This window comes from Rhinolophus sinicus, linkage group LG14 (assembly GCF_036562045.2).
Source record: "Rhinolophus sinicus isolate RSC01 linkage group LG14, ASM3656204v1, whole genome shotgun sequence".
Classification (NCBI taxonomy): Eukaryota; Metazoa; Chordata; class Mammalia; order Chiroptera; family Rhinolophidae; genus Rhinolophus; species Rhinolophus sinicus.
The window spans coordinates 51,457,871-51,484,790 of NC_133763.1; the positions used below are offsets into that span (position 1 = coordinate 51,457,871).

General features: G+C 46.2%; 2 protein-coding genes across 7 annotated transcripts in view; one reads left to right on the forward strand and one right to left on the reverse strand.

Moving 5' to 3' along the window:
- The first annotated feature begins 2,640 nt into the window (after positions 1-2,640).
- Positions 2,641-5,040, forward strand: PSMB4 (proteasome 20S subunit beta 4). The gene is made up of 7 exons (XM_019740043.2): positions 2,641-2,814; positions 3,005-3,211; positions 3,481-3,627; positions 3,835-3,916; positions 4,301-4,417; positions 4,637-4,725; positions 4,917-5,040. Exons 1-7 carry the CDS (start codon positions 2,675-2,677, stop codon positions 4,927-4,929), a joined length of 795 nt encoding a protein of 264 aa, XP_019595602.1. The 5' UTR covers positions 2,641-2,674; the 3' UTR covers positions 4,930-5,040.
- An 811-nt stretch (positions 5,041-5,851) lies between these two features.
- Positions 5,852-26,920, reverse strand: part of POGZ (pogo transposable element derived with ZNF domain) — a 40,362-nt gene continuing 19,293 nt past the window's right edge. For 2 of the 6 annotated variants that reach the window (XM_074319207.1, XM_019740008.2), the window contains exons 4-19: positions 24,527-24,702; positions 23,492-23,600; positions 21,910-22,200; positions 21,610-21,828; positions 20,347-20,453; positions 19,355-19,692; positions 18,851-19,005; positions 14,388-14,488; positions 13,786-13,932; positions 11,377-11,511; positions 11,108-11,277; positions 10,817-10,957; positions 10,309-10,365; positions 10,005-10,117; positions 9,725-9,749; positions 7,394-9,593 (exon numbers count right to left, since the gene is read on the reverse strand). In XM_074319207.1, the coding sequence (XP_074175308.1) occupies positions 7,922-9,593; positions 9,725-9,749; positions 10,005-10,117; positions 10,309-10,365; positions 10,817-10,957; positions 11,108-11,277; positions 11,377-11,511; positions 13,786-13,932; positions 14,388-14,488; positions 18,851-19,005; positions 19,355-19,692; positions 20,347-20,453; positions 21,610-21,828; positions 21,910-22,200; positions 23,492-23,600; positions 24,527-24,702 (3,956 nt within the window). In that variant the 3' untranslated portion in view covers positions 7,394-7,921. Of the gene's footprint in view, positions 9,594-9,724; positions 9,750-10,004; positions 10,118-10,308; positions 10,366-10,816; positions 10,958-11,107; positions 11,278-11,376; positions 11,512-13,785; positions 13,933-14,387; positions 14,489-18,850; positions 19,006-19,354; positions 19,693-20,346; positions 20,454-21,609; positions 21,829-21,909; positions 22,201-23,491; positions 23,601-24,526; positions 24,703-24,826; positions 24,847-26,920 lie in introns of those variants that run through there. The other 4 variants (XM_074319210.1, XM_074319208.1, XM_074319211.1 and 1 more) reach the window with 3 other exon arrangements.

Here is a 26,920-nt window from a genome sequence, read left to right on the forward strand (position 1 = left end):
ACAACATCAACATAAGGACTGGTGGTAAGCTATATACATGTATCAACTTGTAGAACTAAGAGTAAGGGGGGGTTCAAAGGAAAAGGCTACAGTATAATGGCTGTATGACCTGACAGCATGGGTTTAGTACATCTATTAAAACAAGGGGAGAATAGGAAGAAGAAATACAAAAAGAAAGAGTTTTAACTGTTTTTAGAATGATGTTCTTGGTGGCAGTATGCATCCTGTTATCCTGAGACTATACCACACAACCTAGGGAGTGGTAGGCTGTACCACTTAGGTCTGTGTAAGTGCACTCAATGACATCCACACAACAACAAATTGCCTAATGATGCACTTCTTAGAATGTATGGCCTTTGTTAAGTGTATATACATTGAGAATATTGGGAGTCAGTTTTCTCACTTTCAGAAAAGGGAATTACAAATATGGAAAGGGAGAAATTAGAATATAACCAGTTGTGTTGGACTGAAATTGGACACTGGTGTAAACTCATAGTTCTCAATGTATATAGCTAGGTATAGAAATAAACATTGATCTCAATGTACGTGTATGTGCATAGTATGAGAACTCTTGGAAATAGCAACATCTCAATAGTAATGAGCTCACCTAGGAACCAAACCTTGGTTTCTAACTACCAGCCTCCATTAAAAGGAATGGAGGCTCCTTGAAGAATGACTGATTCCAGGACTAGTGTAAAGAAAGTACAAGATGAGACTGGAATAGTCTGTTGTGCCAGAAAGTAAGGATGTGCTCAAATAATGATGAGGGCATGTTAAAAGGACACAGGAGCCAGCTTAAAAGGGCTCTCACTGGCCAAATCTGGAATATTATGAGCATCAAAATGAATGTTTAAATCCATGAGTTCATAAAAATATAAAAGAGGCTTAACTGGCCACATGTAGATAATAATAGGGGCAAAGTCATCTTAAAAGCCATTAAAGAGAAAGAATCAAGCATTTATTCTGCCTTTCTTATATGAGCTTAACACTTAGTAACCAAAAGGTAAATAGGGTAAGTGTCTCTTTATGAAAATATTCAATCTAATGAATGCAAATAAAATAATAGAATCAGAATATCATCATTTTGTAACACCAAATGAATTAACCGAACAGCGGCAATTGCTAACATCACAAAAAAGAGAGACGACAAGGCACAATGGGCCTCCCGATGGAAGAACACACCACCACCTATAGTCTTGCCAAAGGCATCAAACCTCAGTCTGATCAGACCTCTGGATTGAATTGCTGTGCCCACATGCAGGAAATGCAGAGGACAGAAACACATGTTGAGTCACACCCTTAGTATGTAATCAGCAAACCCCACAGTACAGGCAGAAAGTAGGGTACACGGGTCAAACATCCTGGGGTCTTTAACAGATAAACTGATACAAAAAGAAAGGGATGGAGGAGGGAATCAGTAGATTAAGAAACTCAAAATACATATCAAATCAAAGAAATGAGAAAGACTTAAGTATAGTGTCCAGAGAAGCATACTTGGATGATAAAACTATAAAGAAATACAAGAGAGTGTTTATCATAAGTCAGAATAGTGGCTAATCTTTGGAGGGGGAGACAATTGTGATTGGGCCTGGGGTAGCTGAAGAAGTTCCAGTTCTTGGGTTGGGTGGTACTTTCAAGAGTGTTTGCCTTATCATTCATTAAGTCATACATTTGTTCTGTGTGGTTTTCTGCATGTGTTTTGGTTTTCAATTATACAGGTATAAAAAATCAAATCAGGGACTTCTAATTCCAGATGTGATAGGCTGATAATGGCTTACAAAGATATATCCACACCCAGATCTCGGGGACCTGTGAATGCTACCTTATTTGAAAAAGGTGGGTTTTTTGTTGTTGTTTTATTGTTGTTGTTTTTAAAGATTTTATTGGGGAAGGGGAACAGGACTTTATTGGGGAACAGTGTGTACTCCCAGGACTTTTTTCCAAGTCAAGTTTGTTGTCCTTTCAGTCTTAGTTGTGGAGGGCGCAGCTCAGCTCCAGGTCCAGTTGCCGTTGCTAGTTGTGGGGGGGGGGGGGGCGCAGTCCACCATCCCTTGTGGGACTCGAAGAATCAAACTGGTAACCTTGTGTTTGATAGCCCATGCTCCAACCAACTGAGCCATCCAGGAGGCAGCTCAGCTCAAGGTGGTGACATGTTCAATCTTAGTTGCAGGGGGCGCTGCCCACCATCCCTTGTGGGACTGGAGGAGTTGAACCGGCAACCTTGTGGTTGAGAGCCCACTGGCCCATGTGGGAATCCAACCCGCAGCCTTCGGAGTTAGGAGCACGGAGCTCTAACCGCCTGAGCCACCGGGCCAGCCCCTCATGGGGCGCTTTTGACGAGGATCCAAAGAGGACAGAAGAAATGCGGCGTCCTCCCTAGGGGTCGGTGTCTTGAAGTGGACCCCCATACCTACCTCCCACACCACTCTCTTCTTCCTTGAATTTGTGCGTCATAACCCTCTGACCTAGTCCACACTCTACTGCGGTGTGATACCATGTCGCGCAACTCCCACTCTGGTTCCCGGTGGCTGCCCAGGATGACGGGAGGCGCCCTCGTGACCTCACCAATGTGGCGGCTGGAAGCGGCTGGCAGGAAGGAGAGGTGTGGCACTCAAGGATCACTTCCGCTTCCGTTGGCGCAAGCGCTCTCATTGCTTCTGCTACCGTGACTAAGATGGAATCGTTTTGCGAGTCGCGGTCCGGACTGTGGGCTGGGGGCCCGGCCCCCGGGCAGTTTTACCGCATTCCGCCCACTCCCGGTGCCTTGGTGGACCCGGCGTCCGCGCTCCACGGCGGCCCGATTACGCGCACTCAGTAAGTTGTGGGAGGGCCCGGTGCGGCTGCCGGCGGCCTCCGAGACCCGGGATGGCGAGGGGGAAGCTCGCGGCGCAGAGGCCGGGGAGTGAAAGGAGCCGCGGAGAGGCCGGAGCGGAGCCCGCTGCGCGGGGAGCGCACTCAGGCCCTTCCCCGCGCCGCCCCTCCAGGCCTCCCTCTCTCTGTCCAGGAACCCCATGGTGACCGGCACCTCGGTGCTGGGCGTGAAGTTTGACGGCGGAGTGGTGATTGCAGCAGACATGCTGGGCTCCTACGGTTCCCTGGCTCGTTTCCGCAACATCTCTCGCATTATGAGAGTCAACAACACCACCATGCTGGGGGCTTCCGGAGACTACGCTGATTTCCAGTATTTGAAGCAAGTTCTCGGCCAGATGGTGTAAGTCAAATGGAGAACAGGCCTAGTTCCCAAGTGGGGAGGGGGAGCCGCTGGTTTTTTCATCCCCTTCAGAAATGCTATTGTGGGGGCACTTGAGGCTGCAGCAGAGGACAGGGAGAGTGGTTGGGGGTCGGACAGTGAGCGTGCAGTGAATAGCTTTCCACTTCAGGGAGTGTAAAAATGGGGAAGACTGTGTTGATGTCTTTTTTTGGGGGGGGATGGAAATCCCGACTTTCATGCTGTCCCTTTTCTGACCATTTCTTTCTAAGGATTGATGAGGAGTTGTTGGGAGATGGGCACAGCTACAGCCCTAGAGCTATTCACTCCTGGCTGACCAGGGCCATGTACAGCCGCCGGTCCAAGATGAACCCTCTGTGGAACACCATGGTCATCGGAGGCTATTCTGATGGAGAGAGGTTGATTTGAACATAGATCACTTATTTCCTTGACAACCTAACCTCTGGTGCCTGTTAAGGGTCTGTTTCTTACCCCTGAGTAAATCCCGCATCTAACTCCGATCCCATGAAATCCCGCTTCTAACTCAGACCCATGGCCCCCATCCTTCAGCTAAGATACAGGAACCTAAGGTGACATCAGTTCTTTGACCTGTTGTGTCCTGTTAGCTTCCTGGGTTACGTGGACATGCTCGGAGTCGCCTATGAGGCCCCTTCGCTGGCCACTGGTTATGGTGCATACTTGGCCCAGGTAAGCAGTCGGTTGAGAGATGCGGGAGGGGGAAAGACAGAAGGTAGCGGGGCTTAGTGGGTTGTGTGATTGTTCTTCCCTTGAAATTCTGCCGTGAAGAATAGGTTAGGATCCCTACTGCTGGGCAGATGGTTCTCTTTGTGGTCCACTTACGTTCCGATGCCAAGGTGGTACGTTCGGGAGTCAGTAGATATGTGGAAAGAGGACACCCTAGAACTTTCTTTTTAGGTAGGTCTTAGCACAAGTAAAGAGAGTTCCTTCTGGTGAGGCAACAGGTGGAATGTCACCTTTCCACTGATTTGTGCATATTGCACCATGGATTTGAGACAAATAGTTTGGTATTCAGCCCGAGATCTCCCATGTTTTTTCCCCCTTAATCTCTAGCCTCTGCTGCGAGAAACTCTGGAGAAGCAGCCAGTGCTGAATCAGACTGAGGCCCGAGAGCTAGTGGAACGCTGCATGCGAGTGCTGTACTATCGAGATGCCCGTTCTTATAACCGGGTGAGGAGGGTTGTGAATAAAGGTGATGGGGCTCTAGTTGGCAGGTTCTGGATACTTGCAAATGCCTGGGGTCTCTGTGGTTTGAAGAACAGATTGCCCCATGTTACTGTCTCCTGTTTTCATACTAGGGCAAGACCCTCTACTTGACCTTTGACCAGGCCCGAGACCCCTTTCATGTGGGGGTGGGCATTTTCATTGAGAGCTCTGCTTTCTTTCCAGTTTCAAATCGCTACTGTAACAGAAAAAGGTGTTGAAATAGAGGGGCCACTGTCTGCAGAGACCAACTGGGATATTGCCCACATGATCAGGTGACTGAAATTAAAATTACAGTAGAAAAAAACAGGTGGTAGAGGAGCTGGGAGGCTCCTTGACTTGCACTGAGCTGTGTTCTTATGGAATCTTGGGTGGCATGCGTTTTGGTTGGAGGATAGCGCTGCTTCTGGGAATTGATTCCTCTCCCTATGGCGTCACAATTTTATTATGTTCTCTTCCTTTTTAGCGGCTTTGAATGAAATACTGGAGGATTATCCAGAACCGAAATTGTACCCTTCTTCCAACTTTGAACTTGGCTGGTTCAAAGATAGACTTTTCTTTTTGTAAAATAAAACAACTCTCTTAAAATGCTTGCTGACTAGTTGTATTCTGTCTGACTAGGTCACACCAAGAGTGAAACCACTAAGTACTGCCATATGCCATTTCCTTCCCTCCTCAGAGAACCCTTTGGCTCTTGGTTTTTACAGCAAATAGTTCTCTGCATGACAATACAGAAGACCCACTACCAGCTTCATTTGGGTCTACTGAAGAAGGCAGCTTTGTGTAGAAGCCAGGTGTAATCCTTGTGTGATAACATAATTGGCTTTTGTGTTTAGTATTTTTCCACCCTTGCGCTAGATTCTAATATAGTTTCTGGTTAATGTTGGCTGCAAATGTGGTTTTAGTTAAAACACCATTTCAAAGAGCAATGTAGCATCTATTAGAACTGCTCTGTATAAGGTTACCCCCCCAGCTGAAGCCTACAGCCTCAATCCCTTCCCCATCCGACCTCCGTATGGGGAATACTAAGTAATTTCAACATTTAACCTAAACGTGTCTAAATCTAATTTCTAGTGCTGTCACAAAACCTCACACAAGTTGTTCATTAAAAAGTCCTAGTTGCAGCTGTGAGACGGTTGGGGGCATTAGCGAAATTCCACCCCTGGAATGGTGTTAAACCCAATTTAAAAAATACACCATAGGTAATTCTGATGCATATTCTCTAAACCTTTTTTAGAAAGTAGTGTAGTTAGCAAACCCAAAACTTACAGAAATTCAGTGGTGAGAGCTGAGAAAACAAAACATCCCTCCATTTCTGTCATCCGTGATCACAAGTACATGTAAGCAAAACCATGAGCTTTCAATTCGAATATTCTACACATTCAGTCTCAACACAGAAAGTAGTCAATAAATACTTGTTTATTGATTAAACTGAATTATAAAAAAAAAACAAAAAAAACTTCCTTCTACTACTAAGCCATGCAGGCGGAATCCACAAAGGTAACTCCCTGGCCCAAACCCAGCTGACCCACTGTTGGTATTATGGTCTTAAAAAAATTACCCAATGAGAAGTCCTAATGTGCAGAGGCCAGGAACCCAGCCCTAATGCTGGGGCTGCTGCAGCGACTACCAGAAGGGAGGATTAGGTCGCTGTAGACGTTGACCATAGTTCTTGATCTTTGTGAAAGGCAAAGGGTTGACTTGAAAGTCCATATTCTGTCAGTGGCATCAGGCGAAAAGCTGGGGAAGGGAAACCCAGAAAGATCCTCAGTTCAGTTTTCAGATGTACAGAGCTGGCCAAGCTGTTTATGGGAGGGGTCAGTCCAGTTCACTATATTATAGTGTTCTGGGGGTTAAAAAACAAAAAAATGGGGGTGAGAACAGGTGGTAACAAACATCACACCTGTACCACCAGGCCCATCACATTTTGAACATTTGCCAGTCTGAAAGCCTATTAAAATAGGGTTACCTAGAAAATAAAAAAAAAACCAAAACACATTGTTTATAAACCCATATCCCCTCATTTTATTAAATGTTCCACTTATGTACATTCTAAAGACGAACCATTTACAAGCCTGCAGGTTGCCTCCTCGGCTCACAGGAGGCAACGCTGCCGAAAGCCTCAGGATGGACAGAAGAATGGTGTAGCTGTGGGTAAAGTGGACTTGGATTTTTGTTCCTTTTCTCTGTATGTTATAGTACATTTTAGTTTATAACCATGAGTACATACAATTTTTTAAAAAATCCCTCATGCAAACTGTAGAAAAAATTTTCTCCTTGAAGCTGGCAGTGAAAAATAAAATTCCTGTCTTTTTCTTTGTGCACACCCCGTATGTTTCTTCTTCAGGTCAGATTCTTCTCTAAGCATTAAGAGAAACGGGAAAGCCACAGGGTAAAAGCAGGATTTCAACAAGTGGTCTGTCTTTCAAGTTCAACACTTAAGTTCTTGCACAATGAGCTCCTGGCTGTACATGTGGTCTCTTGAACAGGCACACTGTCCACTCAACAGATGAAGTTCAACAAGGTGGGGACTGCCCCTGGGGGGCCTGCAGGATGAAGACCCCACACTGGGAACAGTTCCCACCCTAACACTCGTGTGGTCACCTCAGTACCTCTTGCTTGCTAATGACTCGTGTATGAGGCTTTGTCCAGGGTGATGGTGTGAGAATGGGCGAAGGGGCCAAGGATGGCAAGTGCAAAGGATACTGATTTTGTCGTGTTTTTGTTGGAGGGTGGGAGGTGAGGGAACAAAATCTATTCATCATTCTGGATGACTCAAGGTGGTTTCATGCATTTTTAAAGCCACAATTTTATATCTAGAGTTGCTGTAGAAACCAACATCTCTGGAGAGGGAAGGTAAGAAAGGAGAAGGAAGAGAGAGTTCAGTGGGATTTTTTTTTTCCATTTTCGTTTTTATATAAAAGTGTTAAGACCACAATGAAAAAAGTTTTTTATCCATATATAATAAAGCAGTTTGTGAGCTACATAATTTTATCTTTCCCATCTTCAGAAATGTTCTCACATTGACAATGGTTGGATAGCATCATGCCGCCGTTGGCCACACAGTAAAACAAACTAACAAACTCAGATGTACTATGATACAATTGAGGTAAAAGGGGAAACAAAAAATTTAACATTCACCCACAAAGTATTTTTTGTCCTTTTCTTGATTTTGTCAGAAAAATACCAAACACAGTGATTTCAATTTTTAAAAAAAGTCACAAAAACCTGTTTTTAGCATAAGTGAATGACCAATGGGCCAGCTCCTCGGCTCAGACGTGATCACTATTGGTTTTCCTAATAATCCACAAATCCACAGGGAAATATAAGTCAACATCAGGGGCAGCGGTGGCATAAAATTAAAAAATATAAACCAAATACCCCACCTGGTATACCCCGTTTTCCCTAAACCCCTCACCCCTCCCTCACACTTTCCCACCCCCACTCCACACCCCCTCTTGACCCCCACACTCAAATCTCCATCAGATCTAGGTCAGCTTCTTCAAAGCCGTAGAAAGACTCGGTCTCGCTTTCACCCTCAAAGAGCTGGTGAAGGCTCTCAGGCTCAACTGTCTCTTCAGGAGATGACCTGGGCCGGGGAGTGGAGGCCGAGGGCTCCTCAGACTGGTCCCCACTCAGCTTCAGCTGCTCCTCCAGGGAGGCGATTAGCTCCTCCTGCATGTCAGCATTTCTTGTGGGCGAGTTCATGTTGCCATCGGGGCCAGGCAGCACGCTGGCCACCAGGAAGGACCGCTGCACCAGCTCGGGACAGTCCCCAATGACGGCCAGCACCTCGGCCAGCCAGGCCAGCACCAGCTGCAGCAGGACAGCAGAATCACACGCCCTATCCGCCATTTCCCGGGCCTGCTCCTTCCACTTTTTGTGCAGGAAGTTCTTGACCGTTCGTTTGATGCACACATCTAACGGCTGGATTTTGGAGCTGCAGCCGGCTGGGACCACCGCGGGGAGAGTGCTGGAGGCACTGAGCAAAGCCAGCACCTCCTCTGACAGGTGGCTGCGGTGGCAGTCCATGACCAGCATGCCTTTGCTGCGCTGGCAGGCCGTGTGCTTCCGCCACACGCGGGTGGCCCACAGCTCCATGATCTCGTCGTCACTGTAGCCGCTCTCCTTGGCCTCCAGCAAGATGGAGTCCGGCATGTCAGCGGGCCGGTCCACGTGTCCTCGGTGGCAAACCAGGGTGGGGAGGACCGTGCCGTCGGCCAGAATGGCCAGCACCACGTCACACCACGGCTCCCCCGTGCCCACCGTCTGCAGGGCGTTCTCCTTGCGGTCGTCGCTGCTCAGCACCTCTGTATCCAGGAACAAGGAGATCTCATCAATGGCCACGATCATAGCCAAGGGGAGGTCCTGGTTGTGGATCTGCCGCTGGACGAACTCAATGAAGAGTCCCGCGCTCTCCGCCACATCCTTCGGCAGCGTGTGCGCCACGGCGCGCCGTGCGTGGGGCGTCAGGTGGTGCCGCAGCATGAAGCGCACGGCCCACTCGTAGGAGATCTTAAACCCCCCCTCCAGAGAACGTCCTATTTTGGTGGCCTTCTGGAACAAGGTCTCCTCATTCACGGGCAGCTGCTGCTCTCGCTGGGTCAGCACCCACTCAGCCAGTTTCTCTTCTGCCTCGAAGCTCAGGTATTTGCCCTCTAGGTTCTCCCCCTGCGAGGCCTGGAAGCGCCGGAGCCAACGGCGGATGCGCCGCTGCGGGTTCCGGAAATGTTCGGCCGCCTGCTCGGTGTTACAGCACAGGGCGAACAGGACCGCGCGGAGCTTCTTCACGGACAGCTGCTCCTTCTTGCCGATCCCACCGCTGTTCCCGCCCCCCGAGATGGGCTCAGGATCCTGGGTGGCTGGGCTCCCTTCGTCCTGCTCATCCACATTCAGACATTCGGCCCCCTCTGCAGCCAAGGGCGGCAGGGCTGAGGGCTGGGGGTGGGTGGAGGTTGGCGGAGGGGTGGTGGTGGCAGCTGGTGACGGGAGTGCCTGGGCCACAGGAGGCGGCAGCTCTGCAGGATCAGCTGGGGCGGCCCCCGCAGACTTCACAGTGGCAGCTTTGTTAGAGGGGAGGGAAGGGGGAGGGTACATATTCTTCAAGTTCCGGTCATGCACTCGGTCACGCGTCTGGCCATGCCTAAGGGTCAGCAAAGAGAGGAAGACTCAGTTAAACCAGGAAAATGAAACGATAACAGTAACAGTAATTAATAATAGTCAAGACCAAACACACTGCGAAATAGAAGTGAAACCATGAAGGGAGTCTGTTACCTTGAGTGAGATATCCAGGTCAGTCCTGTGAAAAAATGAGACAATAGAAAAAGTTAGCTCCGTGGAGAAAGGAGCCTTCCAAAGACAGTGTCTGGGATTTCAACCAGAAAAGCAAAGCGACTACCTGCTCAGTCTTATACACACTTCAGCTTGGAACGCTCCCACTGGGTGGAGTATGTGGAAAGAGTGGATGGTTAGGCCCCGCAGGGATGCTTCTGGCACACTGTCACCTGTCTCCTCCTCGTTTTTTCTTGCCCTCCCAGCCCCCTCTCCTACTCACCTCGCGGCAGGATGCTGCTGGATCTGTGCGAGGGGTTGAATACCAAATGCTTGGCCATGGCGTCTCCCACAGAGGTGACAAAGGTACAGGAAGTGCAGGCCAGCTTGATGCCACTACGAGAGAGAGCCACGAGAACCTAAGACACACGCAGCAGGAACGGGACGCTAGAGAGTGAAGCTATGAGGCTTACTTAATAAAGGGGCGTCCCTCCTTATCTATTCACATGCCCACCCTCCCCAAACAGGTACAAGGATCCAATGTAAAAACTTGAAAAATTAAGAGACTGTCCGTCAGTTTTCCTTACCTCACAGAATTTTTAAACAAAGCCAAATACTTGGGGCTCTTCCGTGGAACATGATTGCTGAGAAACAAAGAAACAGTGGTGTGAGTCCCAGGGTTCTGCGGGCTGGACTAGACATCGGCACCACCGACAGAGCCCCAGCAACGAGATCCCCTTCTATGCATCCTAGCTCAGCCCAAGCCCGCTTTCCTATCGTATTACTATTTTCACCAACACACATGTGAACCCTGGGGGCCTGTGGAAATGCACACTGGACCGAGCAGGCTGGGGCAGGGCCCAGCGGCTGCGCTCCTAACGTGCTTCCGGGAGCGGGGCCGGTCCTTGGACCACACCTGGAGAAGGTCCCGCCAGAGCAGAGCAAGAGCAGCCAGCCATGTGAACACTGCTGGCTGCTTCCCCTGCTCGGAGAGGGACAACAGCTCTAAGAGTTGGAGGAGAAAACCTGCTGTGCGAACAGGGGAGGGTCCTGAGGGAAACTCCCCGAGGGAAACCCTGGTTACCCGTGACTTACTTGATCATGTGGTTGGCATACGCTCGAGAGCAGCACGTGCTATAGCGACAGAGAGAGCAGTGAACATAAGTTGGGAAATGATTCGGGAAATCCGGGATCTCAAAGCTGCACTCCAGACACGTCTGCCGGCCCATGACACTCCTGTCAAGCAACAGGGAAGATGCTCATCACTGCCTCTGGAGCCCCCACCTGCAGGGACTTCAGGCGACAGACGGTGCGGTGTGCACAGGCCACCACACCGCACAGGCCACAGGCACCCAACCCTCCCAGCCTCTAGCAGGAGGCACTGACATTTTCCGGACGGCTCTCTTCTGGATGCTGCGCTGGACGGGGGGGTAGAGGAAGACGGGCAGAGGGTCTGTTGAGCTCAGCGGTCCTGCCTCCTGCAAGGCGCTGGCAGGTGCATCACTGGAGGAGACGGGGACAGTTCGTGGCTGCCCTCGGGAAGCCCGGATTGTCACCTGTGGGTCAAGCAAAGGGACGATGAGACATGCGCAAGCGCAGACTGGAAAGCCCTCCTCCTCCCGGGTCCGTACGGGAAACGGTGCCAAAGCCTCTACCTTGGTGCCTGGTTTCAAACCTTCCAGCTGTTTGGGTTTACGGAAGGTTTTATGGTGCTGAAGCTTGTGTTCAATTTTGTCCTTGGCGAAGAGAAACTGCAGCCGGCATTTGTTGCAGTGATAAACGTTCCTCTTCTGAATGGGGGGAAAAGAGCGAGAGTCTTTTAATGGTTCCCAGTGAATTTTCTTTCCTGAGAAGGAAGCCAACCACAGCATTCCTCCCACCTTTCTGTTGGTGACTTAAGAATAAGAAAGTAATACGCGACCCCACAGCCAAACACTAGAATCCCCACCTCCCACGCTCCCAAAAAAAGGTGGGCTCAAAGCCAGGAAGACTAGCTCCCCAAACCATGTCTCCCTAAGTCACTGTGGTCACCTGGATGCGTGGTTAGGCTTCACCTGCCCCTGCTTTATCTTTACAATAAGGACATGCCACCTACTTCTGGACAGTGTTCGTTCTCATTTTTTTAAAATGCAAGAAAATGTCCATGGTGAAAAGAAATCATACTTCTTATTCTATGCTCCTTCATATTGTAAGTTTGCCTTCAACTCTGGCCCTCGATCCCTTTGCACAGAAACAACGTGCTCCTCGTTTCTGTGACGGACAGTCTGCGTCTAATGATGTAACAGACACTTGTCTCTTTCCCTTTCTTTTCCTTTTACAACGTAAATGGCCGTGCTCTTCCACACCTTGCTGGTTTTCCTGTTAACACACCAGCCGACACAGAGATGCCTCCCTGTGGGCCAGACCCTCTGAGGATTCCGATGGCCGAGCAGTGAGGTTCTCTCCCCTAGGAGGGGAGGCCATAGCCTCCGAGCTACAAGTGACAATCTCCATGCCGCTACCTGGACATCCAGAGGACGATCAGCATCACTACTGTGCAGCTGAGTGTGTGCACGTGCGGTGTGTGCTCGTGCACCCACGGGCACCCATCTTGTTCTCCGTGTTGTGCCCTCTCTGCTCCTTCGCTCTCCTCTAGCAGCTCCTTTCTTGTAGCATTTTACAAGGCCATGTCTATCCCATCTTAAAAACAGCGACGACACATTCTCCCTGGCCGCCCCTTCCCCAGGATCTATCACCCTCAGGCCCCACCTTCCGAGACAAACTGCTTTAAGGAAGTGGCCTCCATTTCCTTCCCTCTCATTATTTGTCCTACTGAACCCCGAATTCCACCCCACCAGCAAAATGCTCTGGTTAAAGGTCAACTTATAGGCTGAAACTAAAGGTCAGCCTCTAAGTTTCTACCTTCTTGACACCTTCTGGTAACATCTTGATCACACCCTTTTCTTCAAAACACTTTCTCCTTCCCTCAGCTTCCACGACACCAAGAGTCTGCTTTTCCTGCTGGGACTATGGTCCCGGCTTTGTGGATGGAGACTTAGGGCCCTAAGCCTCCATCTTATTCTCAGTGGTGGGGATGAGTGGTGGGTGGCGGCATGGCACTTACACGTTTCAAGTCCACTGCATTCATGTAACGATGGCTCCTAAGCACCTTTCTACAACCCAGGCTCTTCTTCCAGGCCGACACGCCAGCGACCTGCTCGCTAAGCAGCCACAGAGCATCGCAGACTCTGCCACCTCAGGACACTCGTGTTTCTCTCACTACATCGTCCCACCACTCACCCACGTGCCCATGCAGCATCTCAGGCACCAGGTTTTAACTCCTCCCTTGCGACCTTCACCTAATCCGCCCCTAAGGCATAAATACCACTGCACTTGTCAGCATCTCACAACTCTCCCCTTTTTCTTCATTTCAAATGCCAAAAGCCACTATCGTCTCTCACCTAAACCGAACAGGCCGTTGGCTGGCTGGTCTCCCTAACTCTAGTCTTAATCTCCTTCAATTCACTGTCCTCAGTGCAGCCCGTGGCATCATAACTAAAAGCGAATTTGAACACATCACTCCAGGACTTAAACACCCCTCTAATGGCTTCCCAATGACTTAATGAAAGTTGAAACTCCTTTTCACGGTTACAAAATTCTCCACGGTGTTCCCTACCTTCCACCCTACTCCGTACCCTACACTCCAACTATTCTGAGTTGTTTTCAGTTCCCGGAAGCACCACTCTCTCGCCTGTGCCTCTGAGCACACTCTGAGCGCACGGTTCTGTTCCACCTCTCTGGCCCATCTTTGCTCGCGCTTCCCGTCTTCAACACCCTTCCTCGCTCGGCTCCCAGAACAGGTATGTGCTTTTCTGCATCCTCTATTTCCCCTAACACAACATTCGTCATGCTTTATTGTACTGTTTAGTTTCTCGCTTGCCACGTAGCCCAATGCAATGCATATAACCGAAATTCAATAAACTTTTGCCAACATATCTATCTTCTTCTGTACAAAAATGACTTGCCTAGATTAGTAGCTGTAAATTTAAAAAATGCTTGTATGGGAACCACTCGGTGCCTGGTACCTGGTGCCTCATGTAATGCTGCTGGAAGGCATTGCCGTTTTTGAAGACCTTCAGGCAATAGGGGCAGAGCAGGTGCCGCGTGTCCTCGTGGATCATCCGGAAATGGACGTCTACCTCAGAGTAGAGTGACGAGCGGTACTGACACACCTGAGGCACAGGACAGGGGACATCAGCTAAGAGGAAGCCAACCACCGAGGCTCCAACAAAGAGGAAGCAACAAAAACGTTAAAACATGAAAGAATTTTCCTGAACGTATAGGAATCAAATTCTTATTCTAACTTTGTAATACAGGCCTCTGTTTGGGATGAATTCAGCCGTGAATTGAGGTAAAAATGGGGAAGGACAGGGAAGTCTGAGAACAATCCACGTTCTGTGACTAGAGGAGCAGAGTTTTCTCTGTCCAGCTCCAAAGGGCAAGTTCAGGAGACAGACTCTCCCTTACTACACACATATGCTCCTTCATGTTTTCTCCTCCTTCTGCGTCTCCTCAACGTGCCTGAAACTGAGTGTGTGCGGTAACATTCAGCAATGGTCACGAGTGGATTCTTTATATTCAGCCTGAGAGCAGGAGGGCTAACGCTCCCTGGAGAGATGGGCCATACCTGGCAAACGTAAGGCATCTCTCCAGGCTTATGAGTGTCCTTCATATGCTGGAGAAACAGCGGCTCACTCTCGAACGCCCACTCACAGATCTTGCACTTGGCTGTAAGAAGAAAAGCAATCGATAACTCGCCCTGAAAGTAAGAGCACAGTCCTCCCGGCTCACTGGGTTTTCTCGGACTTGTCCATCTTCATTCCCAGTAGTCAGGAAAACCATTGAGTCTCTGCTGTTCTTGCTTTAAAATGGTTCCGTCTTAACATGGGTGTTGCTGGTAACAACTGACCTTGCCTCGAGCTGCAACTTCTTACCAAAGCTCCATTCTAGATCGTGAACTGTCTGCCACACCTTTCTAATGGGACATTCTACCATCAACCCTCTCCTGCTTCCCACTGTTTCCCTCTTCACTCCCTCACCTCCTCCTGGGCTCAAACCTTGGGCACAATCTGACTCCAAACCCCTGTGTTCTGTCACCAATATTTCAAAATGCATCTAGGAATTGTCACTTCTCCATTCCCCCAGACAAAAACTCGGTAGAAGTCCGTATGATTGCCTACTGCTAATTGGCTTCCTTCCAATACCTCCTGTTTCTCCAATGAATACAGTATCTAGTTTTTCATACCATTGCCAAATGAATTCCTTCAAAATACATTACTTACTCCTCTGCTTAAGGACAATGATTGCCTCTCATGAATAATTCAACAAACATTTACTGAACATCTACTGAGTACTAATAAGAATTTGTCCTCAAAAAACTGACAGTCATGAACAGAAGTTCTTGCCTTGTTTATGAGTTATTGTTGTTCCAGTATTAACAAATTTGAGATAACTGTGAATTTGGCCATTTTGTCGAGCTTTATAAGGCAGCAATTCTGAATTTTTGGTAAACATTTCAATTGCTACACATTTTGAATTACATAAGCAAAATAAAGATAGGTATTTGTATTTTTCTTACTGTCACTGGAATTATTGTCACTTTTTTGTAACTATGGAAATTGTAAATTTTAAGCTTTGAGCACTTATGGACAACGTCCAATCCCTGTCCCCCCAAAAGATGAATGAAATCTAGGTAAGTCCTTAAAGTAAAATAAACAAAAAACCCCCAGGTTTTCAATCTGGGGTCCAGGGAAGAGGTCTCAGGAAATGTAGGGTATCCGCTGAAATTATTTGCAAAAGAGGAAAATGTCTATTCTTCTGGGAAGAGAATTGACAAGTTTTGTGTTCATTCTCTTAAGGGTCTACAACCCACTTCGAACCACTGCCGAAAGGTACATTAGGCGTTAGGAGGACACAGATACAGAAATAGGAATGAGAAAAGCTGTACGATACGTAAGCTGCACCTTGAAAGGAGAATGGGGCTTTGCAGACAGAGGAGCCGCAAGAAGACCAAGAGCAAAGGCATGGCGGTACGTAAGAGCCTGCCATGTTTGGGGAACAGCAACCAGTGGCATGATGGTACTTTCTCTCGTTCTGTCTCCCTTAGCTCTTAATTCCATTCGCTCACCCACCTGCTTTAAATATTTTTTTTTCCTTTTCTAGAACACCTGTGAGCATTGGTTTTTCCAACCTTCTGTCCAAGCCTTTCTTATTCCATGTTTTCCCTGGGCATCTCGTTCAACCTCAAAGGTGTTTCCTACAACCTACACATCAGCTCTAGTGCTACCCGTCACACATCATCAATAATGACGTCTACTAAGCAATTTCTAATGCAAAAATACCGTGCTAACAGTTATGTGTATTCTCTCACACCCAGAAAATCAGTGGGACAGGAACCTAAGACATCGTGGGTTTAAGAGATTCCGGTAACCTTTCTCATCCGTTCTGCAGGAAGAAACTGGTGAGGAACCAGATGCAGGAGGGAGAAGAGCTGCCTTTCCCGAGTGGCTGCCCCGACACGGGCCCGGCCGGCACCCTCACCTCACCTCACCTCACCGCCTAGCAGTCTCCCACTTTGAGAAAGCAGGTGTGATACTACAGCTCCTGCTTCCTGTTCTCCAAATAATGGGAGGATGGAGTCCTTATGCCTTCCTAGGCTCGTCCAACCGCATCACTCCATGCAGTCCAAGATTTCATCAAGCAGGTCGTTTTCCCTCTCGAGCCTTTTCCACACAGGACCCGCCCAACCTGGACACGGTGAAGCCCCTGAAGCATCTGCTGCTCAGTCCTACCCACCTCTCCCTCCGTTTCCTGCCCTGAAACGGGAATGAAGAGAAACCTAATGCTGTTGTGACTCTGCTGTTACCGTAATTAAATATAATGACCCACTGACGCTTGCAGACAATTCAGGGAATGTGACAATGGACTAGGTATTAGCTAATACTAAGGTTTTATGATTAATTCTCTTAAGTCTTGAAGGTACTCTGGCTATATTGAGAAAATTATACTTATGTTTTTAGATACATACTGAAGTATTTAGGACAAAATATCACTGTGTCTATAATTTAATTTTAAAACACCAGAAAGTGAAAAAAAAAAAAAAATTTCAAAGTTAAAGGAAAGCAGTGGGTCCCAGAACATTAACATTAAAAACCATACTACTCGCATGCAGCATCTGCTATGGGTGCAGGAAAAGGATCCAAGAACAAAATTGATACGTAAGCTAAAAGTCGGGGATGACAGAGCAGTAAGCCACGAGAGAAGGATTGATGAGCTTCTGCATTGCCTTTTTCTTTTCCACAAGGCAAAACTTATCTTTCCTATGTATAGTCCGTATGTCCTCACAAATGGACTAACAAAACCCACCGACCAGATTCTGTATTAACTGCGTTAGACGTTGTCACCGGGAAGAGCAGGTAAGTTATCTGGGCTGCCTGTCACTGACGGTGAAGAATTCTGGGTCTTAACCAGACCGAGCTGGCGCCTCTGCTGCTACACTGCAGTGCCGTTATGGCTGATTTCAATACCCACTCTCCCCGCAAACGAGTCGCCCTGTGTCCCACTGTGCAATGTGGTAACTGCCGGGGACGTATGCTCAGGGAACACCTGAAATGTGTGAGCCCAGACCGAGATCTGCTCTGACAGCACTACTACATATACCAGGTTTCAAAAAAAATGGTTTTAAAATTCGTTTATTTTTAAAATTTTACGTATAGTTGGTACCCAATATTATATTAGTTTCAGGTGTATACACAGTGACTCAACATTTCTATACCTTATGATGTCATCACCACACTGAGTCTAGCAATCATCTGTCACTGTGCAAATATATGAAAAATCTGTTTTCTTAATGGAAAAAAGTCATTTTAAAATCTTGCTTCACCTTTATTTAAAATGGCTACGAAAAGCCCTAAAATTAGAAGCGTGGCTCACACTATACTTCCACTGAGCGGCATGAGCCTCAGCCACCCATGGCAGCCCCAGCCCCTTGCCGCTGTGACCAAGGCCAAGGAGGGAGGAAGGGGAAGCGTTTGCCTTGGAAGAAACAGATTCTGGAAACACACAGGAGGGTACGGCCCGTTCTTCGTCTGCACAATAGTGTGTGTGAGTGCAATGCCTGGGACTCACACCGCCACTCTGGGGGCCGGAGACAGGATAAAGAAAGGGCGGGAAACAGAGCCCTCAAGTTCTGGGCATGAAGCCCTCTGTGACAGGATACAACACATGTCCTTGCTGTTTAATGGCTTTCTAGGCAAGGTTTTTAATTTGCAGCAGAAGCATCCAGAACACACGCGTATTTCTGGTCCCTCTGTGCTTGCTCATGCCGTTTCCCATCACCTAAGAGCTTTTCTTCTCTCTATCCATTAAAACCTTTCTTGTATTTAAAGACTAAAAATTTAAGCATGACTTTCTGGGAAACCCAGCCACAGGGTTTCCTCTTCTCTGAACTATTGGACTATTGAGAGCACACAACGCCTATGTGTATAATAAATATACTGTGCTGTTCTCACATTTCCCCACATGTACGTAAGTTTTGTTCCTGCGACAAAACTAGAAGTCCCTTGCAGGACACAGGAAGTATTCTAGAGGACTGGGGTCAAATCCTCACAATGTCCCCTTACTGTGACTTGAGTTTTCTGAGCTCGTGGCTAGCCCATGTTCCCTCATCTGTGCAGTGTAGGTAACACTCCGACTTGCACTTCACTGAAAGCACTGTCTCAACGGTAAAGTACTTCGTAACATGATCTTTTCTCTTACATAAAACCTGCCAGGGACTAGCTAAAATGGAGGTCCCAATGTAGACGCTCCTTCTATAAAAGGACTTAGGTAACAAACCCATTACATGTATCTCTCTCCAGTCCCCGACTAACTCAGGATCTAGCCCTGAACTCAAGTCGTGCTGAACAGAACAGAAGTCAGGCTTGTAAGGAAACAGTGTACATGAAGTAAGGCATTGATGACAAATCTACAAACAACTTCCTCTATCGTGTTACCCACGTGAATACAAGTAAATATAACCGGCTCCCCCTAGTGCCAATTACTGATAAAGAGCTAAGTGGAGCCCTTGAGTTGAAGAGTTTCCAGACTTACTAGTTGATTCATAGGGACTATGGACATTTTCCAAGTGGCACTGGAGCTGGAAGGGAGTGGAAAACTGGCGATAACAGTGCTGGCAGATAGTGTGGCCATCCACCTCCCCGTTCTGCTGATCGAGCTCTACGTGGTGTTTCATATGGTTCATGAACCTGCAGAAGCACAAGGTACAGACAACATGTAAAAGTCAGTAGCCTTGGAGACATGACAGACTCACAGAAGAGACATTACCTGCCCCCTCGCCCCCACATTCCCGTTAGGGAACGAAGAGTTCTGTGGAAGGAGATACACTGGTCTCCCTTCCTCTACCCAAGGGTGTCTTTTATTTATTAAAAGATACCTATAGTAATAGCTAAGGTACTCACTATGGATTTTGTAATAATAATCCTTAGCAAGACTGGACAATAGAACCATTCCCCAAAGGGAAAGACTTATTAAACAGGTAAGAAAATGTCAGTCCTCTCTTCTCCACAGTAACGTCCAAGGCTCTCAGACACTCACCGAATGTTGTTCTTTAGCCTTTTGGTACAATGTGGGCATCGGAAAGACGTGGCGACCTTAGGGAAGTTTGTGAGTTGGGCTACTTTGCCACCGTCCCGTCCATAGTAGAAGTCATCCACTAGCATGATGAGCTTGGTCTGGACAGCGTCACCCACATTCTCATTTGGCTCTGGGACTTTTGTAGGTGGTGACAGCGCAGGAATTGGTGTAGAAGAGGGTGTGGAAGCAACAGGAGCTGTTTTCTCAGGGGACGGGGGCTTTGCTGCTGACGGGACACTGGGTTCGGAATCCAGAGACTTTCCTTTCTTCTGGTATTCGACCATTTCCGGGCAACAGTACTATCAAGAAAGAAGACATCGATCATTCTGGCTCTCCTGGGGTCTAGGGTGTGCTACTCCCCCAAGTCCAGAACATTCCTTGGTAAGTTTGGCTCTAGGTATTCTCATCCAGCTTTCGCTCTCCAGTTTTCTACAGCATTTCCAAGATTCACTCTTTTTCTAGTGTATATGTATTTACAGCCACGTGCCACTCCAAACACCGTATCTTGTACTTCTCTTTCCTGCCTGAGCTCCTGTAACCACTCACTAGCTTAACTTGGTTCTGAGCCCCCTGGCAGGAGGAAGTTCCGACCTCTGCATGTGGACTAATGTCAAAGCACAGAGGCTAGAAACGCAACTGGTTAGCAGCTCCCGACTCATCTGACAATACAGCCAACTTGGTTTGGGTTCTGATTCTAACACACCTGTTCTCCTGGGCAGTTTCAAGACCTACCACCACTAAGGAGCCAAGGTTGCATATGTTCTGATCTATCTGAGGGTCTTTAAGTGTATCCTACCACAAGCACAGCTCTTCCAACCCAGTCCCAAAGAGAAAGTAACCCTTAAAAAGCCCCCATCATTGTAGAGCCCCTGCTTCACAAGTTCCCAATATGACAGGAGGTACGCAGCAGTAGCCCTTTAAGTTGGATGCCCATCACAGGCCATATCACTTACACACATGTGACCTCTCAAAGCTTCGGTTACACGGAATTGAGCGTTACACCGTGGACATATTTTCCGTCCACCATCTTGGAGGTCAAACACGGGGACAGAAGAGGTCACTGGAAGAAGTGAGAAGCATTGATGAGATTAAGAAGGTGATACTGGAAACAGATTACTGGCCTTTTGAAAAAAGGTTCCACACTCCCTGAAGGGCCTATCGAGGTTGGTCAGCAAGCACGAGCTCATTAGTAGGCACGCTGCTTTCATCCTTTCTCCTACCTCTAGGCCAAGGGTCAGCAAACCATAGCTCATAGACCAAATCCAGCCAGCGGCCAGTTTCTGTTTGGACCATGAGCATGTTTAGCACCTTTTCATGGACTCAATGACTATAATGTATCTTCTCTGGAGAAATGTCTAGTCAACTCCTTTGCCCATTTTTAAATTGGGTTGTTTGTTCTTTTGTTGTTGACTTGTAGAAATTCTTTATACATTCTAGATATTAACCCTTTACCAGAAATACGATTTGCAAATATTTTCTCCCATTCAGTGGGTTGCCTTTTCACTGCTGATAGTATCCTTTGATACGGTCTTACTTTTCTTTTTTTTTTTTTTTTGTTACCTGTGTTTTTGGTGTCATATGTAAGAAATCACTGCCAAACCTAACGTCATGAAGCTTTTCCCCTGTGTTTTCTTCTAAGAGTTTTACAGTTTTAGCTCTGCTGTTTAGTAGGTCTTCGATTCACTGAGTTCATTTTTGTATCCAGTAAGGGTCTACCCTTCATATTTTTGGATGTGGATATTTGGTTTTTCCAACACCATTTTTACATTTTTAAATGGTTGAAATAAAAGCAAGAGTAAGATCTTCTGCCATGTGAAAATTATAGGACATTCAGAGTCCCTAAGTACTTCCGGTGAAGCTCCGCCACGCTCATTCAGTTACACACTGCCTGTGGCTGCTTTGCATACAATGCAGAGTTGAATACCTGTGACACAGACCATGTCGTCCATACAGCCTAACCTACTTACTATCTGGTCCTTTACAGAAAAAGCATGCCGACCCCTGATCTAGACCGCTGAAAACCCTCGTGTTCATATCCTTCTACACCTGAAAACCTCTCGACCAAATCCCGACTTTCAAACCTTGTTTGGAAATCCAGCTCCTCGATGGAGCCATCCTTTGATGGTCCCACCCATGCCTGCTCAGTCAATCCATTTCACCCACCTACAAAGCACGTCCACAGAATTCCTTGTAGCTGATTCGCAAGGTTACTGTACCTTTCACTGAGGACTCAGGTCCGCTGGTTCTCTGAGAGCCATGGGCAGAGCTGTTGTTGGATACCACCATCGGCCCGGGACTCTGGCCCAGGGAAGGGATGGTGTTAAGGGTATTCACCAGTTTGGCCACTTCATTGCTATTTTCACCTGTAACCCCAGGTCGCTTCACAGTGACAAAGCTGGTAATGCTCACTGCAGGTGGAGAGGGAAAGGAGGGAGCTATGTTGGCCAAGTGAGAATCATCTGTTCTCCACCCACCACCCCGTCCCAGCTCTGCTGTCTCCTCTCCCCGAGCCTCACCTAGCTTGGGATTCGGGGTCTGGTTGGACTGGCCTGGAGGCTGAACGGCTAGCTGCCCCAAGGAGGTCGGCTGTGTGGCGGTGGGAGTGGTGGAAGTACTGGGAGTGGACTTGGTCTGCTGGGACTGGGACTGTGGGACGGTGCTTCGAATGGTGAGAGTGGCTGGGATGACGGTGGTGAAGGTGTTGGTGGTGGGCCTCACGGGCATGGTGGAGCCTGGCCTCACTGGGGTCATCTGAGAGAACACCTGGGGGACTCCAACTGTCGGCTTAACAAACTGGGTACCTGGGGCTTCAAAAGAGAGACAAAGAAAAGTGCCACATCTTGGTCAATAAGCTCACCTAGAATACATCCCCCCTGTCTCTATTGGAAATACTGGGATAGGAAGAGGTTATTTCCCCAAAATGATTGGTGACCATCAGAGGTTACCAAGAGTAGCACAGAGTCTCATATCTGAGAAAGTACTAGGCATTCAAGCCTACTACTAAAAGAAATTAGCCTACATAACCAGCCTTAAGAACATTTAACTGAAGAAAGAAGATTCCCATCAACTCTTCCCCAAAACCCCTTACACGCTCGCTGCCTTTTCTAGTCTAAGAATACAACCAGGAGTAGCTTGACTTTGGTACTGGAAGAGAAAGAACGGGCATAGCATAGGAGGCTATATGGGTATGTACAGGCCCAAAGGGCAGACTTGGTCCTGGAAAAAGCAATCTTGCTTTCTCAGAATACTAAAGGAGTCTTCCATTCTTATATAATAAACAAACTCAAATAGAAGACCAACTATTCAACTAGGATGTCCCAAAGATGAGAGTCTCCTGGCTCAGCTATAGACAATTCCACTGACATATGAGTATATTTAAGAAACATCAGAACTACATAGGATCAACTCAAAGACTGAAGGCAAAACAAAAACAAAAAATAACCCCCAAAAAACTACCTCTATGGGCGCTGAGAACAATAAAACTTAGGAAGACAAACTATAAAGACACCCTTACAACAACTCAACTATTCTTTTTTGGGCCTGAATTATAGTAAATTTAGACACTAAATAAAGAACTGGGGGAAAATTACAAGATTTTTAAAAATTATCTTTCACTTCAGTTTCTTAAAAAAAAACTAACTAGACAATATTTATCCTCAAAGGGTATGTCATTTGTTTAACTTATATCTAAAATCTATGCTATAAAATTAAAGCAAAATAGAGTTTATAATCCCACCACGTATATGAGTAGAATTATAAGGAATACAAAATTTGGGAGTTTGCATTAATAATATTCCTCCGGGACAACAAACTTACTAGCTGACTCAATGATGAGAAATAGAAAACTGACTATATAAATAAACCCAGTTTTACTACCTCCTATAGGGTGGTAAAAAGTAAAAAGGGAAATAAATAAAACCACCACCCTGGCCAAAGGTTAGAAACAGTATTCAAAAAAACAGGTTTAAATTAATATGAGGTTTATAGTTTTAGATTTTCCTTAAATACACTTTGCAAATGACCTAGAGTGTGTTGAGACAATAAAAACAAATCTTCTGGATGTGAGTGGATTCCACATGGACAGACATTTTTCCTTACCTGGGACTAGTGTAATTGGTCTAACCGTTTGGCCTTGCTGTACGTTCAGCACAATCCCAACCTGATTCATTGCATTTTGTACAGGCCGGACATTTCTTACAGGAAATCCCTGCGTTAAAAAGCAAAGTGATCTTTAACATAGAGACCCGCTAATGCCAGCAGAGACTGCAGTCAGGCCTACATCCAAAAAACTTCCCCCACTCTTACCTAGTAGTACCCTCTCTGGAGCTTTTAAATGACTGAGATGGAGCAATTTAGGGATTCTGGCAAACTTTTGAGTAACAAAATATGGAAACTGGAGAACAGGCTTGGGTGCATATGAGCAAAAATGAAAATCTACTTCCTGTCTTAAAAAAAAACTTCAGCTTAAAAAAATCTCATCCAAAGACTGGACCCTAACGTGCTAAAGACACAGAAGGGAAAAATAAAATAACTAGCAGTTATTCACCAGAGTGATTCAACATACACATAATTGTAAGGAATTGTTCCAAGTCCACTTCAAAGGCCATGAACCTCGGACAAATTTCTAAGAGAAGACTTTGTAACTGAGGAAGCCACAGGCAAAGAGGCGAATCTGCCTTTGCACCCCACGTCCAGCATTAGGTTTTCCACTTCAATGCACATGATGTAGCAAATAAGTCATCTTCCTTCTCTTCAAAGATCTGCCCACACCTCACCAATTTCACCTGGATTTCCAGAAGCCAACAAACTCACCCCATTTTAACAAAGACGGTTCAAGCAAAGGGCGAGAAGCCCTGAGGGCCAAGTGATAAGGCTTCTGAACCCAAGCTTTCCCATTAATTTCTGCCCAAACCTCCATCAAATCACTTAATAGCCCACTAAGGGGGATGAAGAGGAAATCAGCTAGCTGTAAGCTATGTTAGGCTTTCCACAAAAGTCAGCATCAATTTACAAAACAGCCAATGAGAAAGCGAGCTCAAAAGACAGGATGCAGGACCGTTTCTCATGATGTCACAGACTCTAAGGCAGATACTCTCCTCTGCACCAAGTCCCAGGATCCCGAGTCCTACTCACCTGTGTGGTGATGAATATGGGCTGTGAGGCCACAGGGGCACTAGTCACATGATTGGCATTCTGCATGACCTGGACAGGCCTCAGTACTGGCTGACTAACCATTGTGCCCAGACCCGGGGCTGGATTCTGGGTGAGGATGAGCGGCTGGCCGCCTTGTTGGACCAAAGAATTGCCAGCTAAAGGGTGAAAGGGAGAAAAAACAGGAACATAAGAAAACAAACCCACATTTTGTGAGAAACATTATGATCTTAGATAAGAAATGGTGTCCCAGATATCAAAATATCCAAGACTATCACTCACCTCAGGTTTAACGTCACCAAATTCACCAAAAATTTAAGCTTCACCCAAATCTACAACTAACAGAAAAACAGGTAGGTAGGGGAGGTTCACTAACATCTCCCCTATGTATCTTAACTACGGATGTCTTAAAATATTAAGACCTCTACGTGACTATTACTTTGACTAATTATTTAGGTGACCACACATAATCTCCCCATACCAAATCAGCCAAACAAAATAACATATAAGTTTTTTTTCCCTAAAAAAACAAACAAACAAATTTTCCTTGAAAAAAATTAAAAAAACCAAAAGCACCACATTTAACCTATTTTGTCAGAATGTAGTTTGCTGCTAACCCATCTTAATCCTTTTACAAGAGGAATACTCATCAACAAACATTAATTCAGCGAGTATACAGAATTTAAAGAGTGGCATCTTTTCCTAGTGAGTCAAATCTCAGAAATGCAAAACTCTAAACAAGCCCTACCTTTTACAGGTGTGGGAACACAGAGAGTGGCAGGCTACCTTCTCTCCATGTCAAGACTGATAAGGAAAAGACCTGGTCAAAAACTAACCCACATCAAGTAAAGATATCACTTCAGAAGATAATAATTCATTCATGAATAAGTATTAATGGATATTATAAATACTAATAAGGTGGGCAATTATTGAAATATTCTAAATTCTTTTTCATTTGTGAGAAAAGCAATTTTTAAAATGTTTTTAAGTCCTCCATTTACTACATAGGGCTGAAAAATCCTTATTACAAAGAATACAGTTTCCTAATTACAAAGAATACTTCAAAACCAGACAAAATTTCAGGGAGCCCATATACCTGTATCAAAGACGAAAGCAACACACTGCCCCGCCTTTTTACCTCCAATCACCAGAATGGGATGGAGTCCTCTGAACTGTATGTTCTACTTGACAATGAGTCTCTGCCGTTAGCTACAAAGTTAGGCCAGGAGAGGAGGTTTACAGGTGGCTATTAATGGGCCAACGGTGGCTTGTCCCACATTCTCCCAGAAACTGAGAGCCCATCAGTGGACTAGACCCTCACAGTTACTGGGCCAGCAGACTAGTGATTACAGAGGTTGACAGATAAACAAAAAATTCAACAAGTTCTATCTAAACTAACTATGCTGGCAATTTATTGAATATATAGATTTTAAATCTAAATGTTTTATTATGGAGAAGTTAAATACACACACACACACACACACACACACACACACACACACACACTATAATAAATCTGCATGTACCCATCACTGAGTTTCAACAATTATCAACTTAATGACCCATCTTGTTTCATCTATACCTTCCACCCACTTACCAGCTCCCATATTATTTTGAAACATGTTCCAGATCATAGCATTTCATCTGTAAATATTTCAATATATACCTCTAAAAGAACTTAAAGAGCGAGTATCAATACCATTATCATTCCTTAAAAAATGTAATAATAATTCTGTGACTATAGTTGATAACACTGTATAATAAATTGAAATTTGCTGAGAGTACAACTTAAATGTTCTCACTCCTCCCCCCCAAAGATAAATATATGAGGTGACGGAGGTGTTCATTAACTAGATACTGGGAATCCTTTCACAACATACGCGTGTATCAAATCACTACCATGGACACTTCAATTGTATCTTGCAATTGTATTTGTCAGTTATACTCTATAAAGTTAAATATATAGTAAGTCTTTTTTTTTAATTTATTTGGGTGACAATTGTTAGTAAAATTACATAGATTTCAGGTGTACAATTCTGTAATACATCATCTATAAATCCCATTGTGTGTTCACCACCCAGAGTCAGTTCTCCTTCCATCACCATATATTTGATCCCCTTTACCCTCATCTCCCACCCCCCTTACCCTCTGGTAACCACTGAACTATTGTATAGTAATTCTTTAATATCAAATACCAAGTCGGAATTCAAACAGACGATTGTCTGTAATTTTTAAAGAGTTTGTTTGAATCAGGTTACAAAAGGGTTCCCAACAGATATTCAACTGATAGACATATCTCTTAAGTCTCTTTTCATCTATATACGTAGGTTCCCCACCCATCTTGTTTACTCCTGTACAATTTATGGCGGAAAAATA

Bases quoted from the DNA above. Each gene is read 5' to 3' on its own strand.
- PSMB4 (XM_019740043.2), top strand. From the start codon at position 2,675: ATGGAATCGTTTTGCGAGTCGCGGTCCGGACTGTGGGCTGGGGGCCCG. The intron at 3,212-3,480 runs GTAAGTCAAATG...TTTCTTTCTAAG, and splicing joins CAAGTTCTCGGCCAGATGGT to GATTGATGAGGAGTTGTTGG. The intron at 4,418-4,636 runs GTGAGGAGGGTT...CTTTCTTTCCAG, and splicing joins ATGCCCGTTCTTATAACCGG to TTTCAAATCGCTACTGTAAC.